The sequence below is a fragment of the Gymnodraco acuticeps genome, unplaced genomic scaffold, assembly GCF_902827175.1.
Source record: "Gymnodraco acuticeps unplaced genomic scaffold, fGymAcu1.1, whole genome shotgun sequence".
Lineage (NCBI taxonomy): Eukaryota > Metazoa > Chordata > Actinopteri > Perciformes > Bathydraconidae > Gymnodraco > Gymnodraco acuticeps.
In genome coordinates this window covers 379834-386390 of record NW_022991348.1, presented here as the reverse complement: position 1 = coordinate 386390, position 6557 = coordinate 379834, and the positions used below count along the sequence as shown (strand labels likewise).

General features: G+C 41.2%; 1 protein-coding gene across 1 annotated transcript in view; it reads right to left on the bottom strand.

The window, feature by feature from the left end:
* Positions 1 to 1811: 1811 nt before the first annotated feature.
* LOC117562719 (transmembrane protein 163-like) overlaps positions 1812 to 6557 on the bottom strand; it is a 28845-nt gene continuing 24099 nt past the window's right edge. The window contains exons 7-8 of the mRNA XM_034240603.1: positions 4527 to 4668; positions 1812 to 4039 (exon numbers count right to left, since the gene is read on the bottom strand). Coding sequence (XP_034096494.1) covers positions 3979 to 4039; positions 4527 to 4668 — 203 coding nt within the window. The 3' untranslated portion in view covers positions 1812 to 3978. The remainder of the gene's footprint in view (positions 4040 to 4526; positions 4669 to 6557) is intronic.

Here is a 6557-nt window from a genome sequence, read left to right as displayed (position 1 = left end):
CGAGGGGGTAAAAAGGTTCACATGAACTAATTTTAGTACCGGCTCTTTTTGGTGTGAACGCGATAAAAGAGTTCACATGAACTAAGTTCACATGAACCTTTGTGGGAAAAGTACCGCAGTGTGAAAGCGCCTAATGAGACTGTGCAAGAGAGGCTTGTGGCTTTAGTGAAGTGCCATGCATCCACCGGACAATACTTTGTGAACTTGCTCTCAGAGGTCTTAGAGCATCTGAAACTGGACAAGGGCATGTGTATAGGTAATGCAACAGATGGAGCATCCAATATGCAAGGCCGGTACAAAGGATTTTCTGCACTGATGACCTCCCAGTCACCCACTCATGTCCATGTGTGGTGCTATGCTCATGTTCTTAATCTTGTCCTGGCTGAAACTACCCAAACTGTCATCGAATGTGGAACACTTTTCAACCTAATCAATGACATAGCAGTGTTTATCAGGGAGTCATATCAGAGGGTCAATCTGTGGGAGAAACAAGCCCAAGACAAGATGCCGTCGACTCATCCTGAAGACTCATCTGGTCCTATCTCTATTGTGTTGTCATAGAAAGGGGAGGCAGGGCACTATAGGGTCCCCCCCCCCTAAATTCACTAGAAGTCATCATTTAAGGGGTTATTTTTAAAACTTTTCTTCTGGGGGGGGGGGGGGGCATACCCCCCCAGACATTACATTACATTACATTTAGCTGAGGCTTTTATCCAAGGCGACTTACAATAAGTCCGTTCCACCAGGAAGACACAACCTTGAAGAAAACAGAATCATAAGTACATCAGGTTTCATAGAGCTAAACATTTCAAGTGCTACTCAACTGGCTTTAGATAAGCCAGTCCTTTATTAGTATATAAGTGCTTTGTTAGTAATTATATCGCTCAAAGTGGAGTCGAAAGAGATGAGTTTTCAGTCTGGAAGGTGTGTAAGCTATCTGCTGTCCTGATTTCAATGGGGAGCTCATTCCACCATTTTGGAGCCAGGATAGCAAACCCACGTGTTTTTGCTGATGGGAACTTGGGTTGGCCTACCTGCCTGTCAGCCTTCCATCTGGGCACAAACTTATCTCGTGCCCTCATTGGTCATGTGCGCGTTTGTGTGTGTTGGAGGAGTGGCTCTGTGAGGAAGTCTGAAGTTGGTGCATCATGGCATGTGGCTCATTAAAAAATAAGTACAGCTATTATCTCCCTCTTGTATAACTGGTCGGCCCCACCTGCAGCAGGTAAACCAGGGTTGCTAACTCTCACGTATCTGGCGTGTGACACACTCTTTCACTCTCAAGCTCTCACGCGGCCCAAACTATTCTCACGCCCAAAACAAGATGAACCGGTGATCGTTTTTGCTTGGTTATTTACAATGTTGAGTTGACAGCTGCTCAAGCTGTTGATCCGCTCCCTCCCCGCCTCCACCACCATCAGAGCCCCCTGCTCGGTCACTGTTCGCTTTGTGAGAGGGTTTGAAGGTCTAATTTCTAATGATTGATAGTTACACATACTTGTTGTATGTATTAGTTTAGTTTGCCCCTGGTACGTAAAAAGGATAATAATAATAGCGTTTCTTAAAATTATACTGAGTTATTCTTCTTGTCAGGAACCGCTACTATTTGTTTGTTTTATGGATTTGTGGAGTATTTGAAGACCATAGTATTTGTTCTTTTACTTATGTAAAGGATCTAAGTATTTCTCCCAACACTGCAGATAGGTTGTAAAATAAAAGTACCCCACTTAACATTACATGTCACTTGTTAGACACTTTTAGCGACTTACATACTCAATACTGTGGGTATATTAACACAATATATACCATGGTTTTAGTTGATTGTAGACATTTTAATGTTACATGTTATACCGTTAAGTGTACACAGTAATTGGCTGAACATATTATGCTCACAGCGTGTACATTCAGTTACAGCCACTGCAGAAACACACTCCCGTTCATGACAATCAAAACAGCGGATAATTACATTCATGTTCAACAGTCAGCAAACACTGAGCAGTAACATTAAGGCTCTGGATTCACACAGGAACAAACACGGTTAGTGAGTCAGGGGTTTTTACATGATGGTCACTTTACTCAATAATGCCTGGGAGTAGATTAGCCACTGTGCTTCAGTAAACTCTAAAGTGGTTTGCTTTAATACAGATTCACGCTGGGATTTAATCCTTTACACACTATTACAAAGTTATCCACAACATTAATCCAATGTATTGCGATTACTCCACAAGTCAATGTACTTTAATCAGCAAAATCCCTTTTAAATCCCCAACAAACAGCAGCTCCAGATAAGAGGACATGTTTCTACTCTTGACGCCAGATAAAGACTGTTGTCTAAAACCATCGCTGCAGTATGAGTCCATGCTATCAGTAGTATCATTTATCATATAGAACAGAATACAAAAAGTACAGTTTAACAGACGTCTAATTCAGCGCAAACTTCAAAACAAGCTTCTTCTCATCAATAAGATCCAATCGGAGCGAGTGAAGTAGCTGGAAAGTGGAATCCTTCACAGTATCATCTTGAATTTAAAGATTGAGTAATTCACAGCTGTGTCAAATGTATTGAAATGAATTACGACCTGCACAATGTCAGCTTGTCATAGATACGTTTCTGTCACAGTCCATCAGGAATAAAGACGAGAAGACTCCAAATTACATTTAGGACCTTCTAAATAATTAACTTAAAGACACAATACATAAATATATGTAGCATAAAAATGCAAATATCTATGAAAGCACTGAGACTCTGCGTGATGGTTGCCTATATTATTATTAACTTAATCGCACAAACAAACCAAATTATTGAAAGCGGACAAACCAATTTAAAAAACGGAGTAGACCCAACATGTGAAGACAAGCCTCTGTTTGTCACAAACCACCTGATGTGACAGCTGGACTCTTCAAACATTAATTATTGTATTGAGCTTAACGAGAGTAAACAACTGGAAGTGGAAAACTGCAACAACAACAACGTACTGGGACAGTCCTTAAATAAAGAAAGTAATCAATTGAATCAAGAGATCTGTAAAGTTTCTCCAGATCAATCCTGCAAAAGCTTAACTAAATCTGTTACCCAAAGATAGCTTCCTGCAAAATTGGTATTTTTGCATGAAGAAGCAAAACATGAATTGGCAAAGAGAGAAATATAGCACTGTGGTTGTGTTGGAGTCAACAAATGAGATTTTTTTATTTTATTTTACTTTACTTCCCTATTTTAAGGACGTCCTTAGTCGTTTATTGATGCAGTTACTCTCAAATCAGGCTGTTAGGCTAGATGCAGATTCACATGTATCCCTGTGTGTGGCAGGTACCTCTTTTGCCCAGTAGATGGCGCTAAATGTAAAAGTACTTTGTCACCACAAATAAATAAAAAGAGGTTGCAACACGAAGCTACTAAGCTAGTTTCTGATATGTTCCCTCAGTGAATTGTAAGCCATGACCCTCTTATGATTGTTATCCTGCAGGACTGAAAGCTGGCGCTGGCACTGGGTTTCTGACACAGTGCCTCTGTCTCGGTTCACATGTTGCTCAGCCTCTGTGCTTTTTAACCTTCTCTCTCGTCATAAAAGAGACAGCATGAACCCTCCCGTGCTACATCAGCTACATCCATCTCTCTCACCTGCCACGCGTTTTCATATTTACAGCAAAGGCCTCTAGGAACCATGGGGAAAATAAGCTGCTGTGTTGACTTACTGAGGTACTGAACATTATTTACTCTGTACAAAAATGTGTTGCTGCTAAGGAGCTCTTTAACCCCTTAGTTTAAACACGAGGCGTTGGAAAACAGACGGCTGTTAAAAGACACATAAATATATTAGATGTACACCAAATTTTAAAACACTTAAAATGTGCCGCAGCGTCCTCCTGGGCTCAGATGTGTGAATGGTTGGAGTACAGACACTGTAGCCTGAACGCACCTCCAGGACTGAATGTCTGTCAGTCAGTCTGTCCTTCAGCCCCTACTAACCCTCCTCTTCGTCACTCAAAGCGCTCGTAGTTCCTAGTTTGTCGGACCCGGGGAACCATGTCGACCAGCAGCCTGCGGAGATACAAGAGGATACTTTTTAGTAATGGAAGAGATGATTAAAACACTTAGATCCCAATAAAAAACGTTCTCATCTGTTAGAAAAATATCACTCGTCACCGGCTTGAGTTCAATAACAGGATTAGGTGCTCCTGTAACAAAAATAATGTACATTTAAACTAGTCTAATCTGTACATAATGTTGTCTTTTATCAAAATACTTCACTACACTGTAAAAACTCAAAATCTCAAATGAAACAAGTTTTTTAAGCTCCTGTGGTTTTTGTAAAAGATGGTTCATCTTGTTTTAACATCAGAAAACTGAAAACTTTTTACTGATCCTGGTAAGATATAGTTCAAAATAAGTTATCAGCTAATCACAAGTTCTCTTTTATCTAAATATCCCGTCTTATTTCAAGAAATCGAACCAAGCAAATGTTCTATTGGCAGATCTTTTTACATTGCATTTTTTCCAGTGTAAATAACCTGTAGAATAAACTCACTTGACTCCGTATGCGAGGATGATGAGTCCTATGAGGACACCTATTGTCGCGTCCAGGTACCACACCTGGGGCTCATGCTTGAACACTTCGGCACTGATGAGGATGGAGAACCCCATCACCCCCCCCACGAGGGAGTTGAATCCTGGAAAGAGAGACAGTTACAAAGTGGTTTAAAGGTCAAAGATGTGTTCGGTAGGGCTGAACGATTAATCGATTAATCGCGAGAAAAAAAAAATTCTTCTTGTGTCAGAAGTGCTGTGTTCCACATGTACCAGCCATTGTTAACCAATCAGAAGTGCTGTGCTCCACATGTACCAGCCATTGTTAACCAATCAGAAGTGCTGTGCTCCACATGTACCAGCCATTGTTAACCAATCAGAAGTGGCCCATGATAGAAGGTGATAGACAGATTGATCCAATCACCTGCCAAGTACTTTTCAAAGTGCCTGCCCTTTCCAAATGGCTTCCAATGGAGCTTTCCTAGATGGTTTCAGAGTCAGGTCAGTAATGCTCCATCACATCAATCAATCAATCAATGTTTATTTATATAGCCCAATATCACAAATGTTACATTTGTCTCAGTGGACTTTACAGTTTGTACAAAATATCAGTATGACAATACGACACCCTCTGTCCTTAGACCCTCACATCGTACAAGGAAAAACTTCCGGAGAAAACCCACAGTTTAAAGGGAAAAATGGGAGAAACCTCAGGGAGAGCAACAGAGGAGGGATCCCTCTCCCAGGACGGACAGACGTGCAATAGATGCCGTGTGTAAATTGAAAAGATAATACATTTGCAACATAGGTAGTCCAAATGTTTGGAAATGCATGTGTGTATAATAGGAAGATGAATCCACGAGGATATCCATCCAGGACCTATGATCCAGGACCACAGCCACGACTCAAGATCCAGGGCTCGCGATCCAGGACAGAGGAGCGCAGGATCATCCATGACTCCGGATCCCGGCGTATATAGACACCAGAAAGAAAGACATTTGGGGAAGCTGGGTTAATCGGAACATGAGAGTACACAGGTATAGACAGAGAGAAGGAAGAAGTAAGATGTCCCCCGACAAACTAAGCCTATATCAGCAAAACTAGGGGCTGAATCTAATCAGCCCTAACTATAAGCTTTATCAAAAAGGAAGGTCTTAAGCGCACTCTTAAAAACGGATAGGGTGTCTGCCGCCCGAACACAAACTGGAAGCTGATTCCACAAATGTGGAGCTGATAAGAAAAGGCTCTGGCTCCCATTGTACTTTTAGAGACTCTAGGAACAACCAACAACCCTGCATTCTTGGAACGCAATGCCCTAGTAGGACAGTAGGGTATAATGAGTTCTTTAAGGTAAGATGGCGCCTGCCCATTAAGGGCTTTGTAGGCGAGAAGAAGAATTTTAAATTCTATCCTGTGTTCTATAGGCAGCCAGTGTAAGGCAGCCAGAACAGGAGTAATGTGGTCCCTTTTCCTAACTCTGGTTAGTACACGAGCCGCAGCATTTTGAATCAGCTGAAGCGACTTGACTGACTTCTTGGTACACCCTGATAATAAAGAGTTACAATAATCCAGCCTTGAAGTAACAAATGCATGGACTAGTTTCTCTGCATCGTTTTGAGGCAAGATATGCCTGATTTTTGCAATGTTACGTAGATGGAAGTAGGCGGTCCTTGTGAAATTGATTTTATGTGGGCGTTAAAGGATAAATCCTGATCAAATATAACACCAAGATTCCTTACAGTCTCACTGGAGGCCAAATTAATGCCATCCATAGTTAGTATATCCTTAGATAATTTGTTTCGTAGATTCTTCGGGCCAAGTACAATAACTTCAGTTTTGGTCGTGTTTAACATCAAAAAGTTTAAGGTCATCCACGTTTTTAAGTCCTTAAGGCAGTCTTGAATTGTATTTCACATGTCACATCAAAAATCACATGTTTCTATTACAGGGTGAATCTTAAACTGAAGCTTGACTTTAAGCAACCCAACGGAAGTTTCATGTACGTTTAGTTCTTTCACTCGTAGCTCGGGCT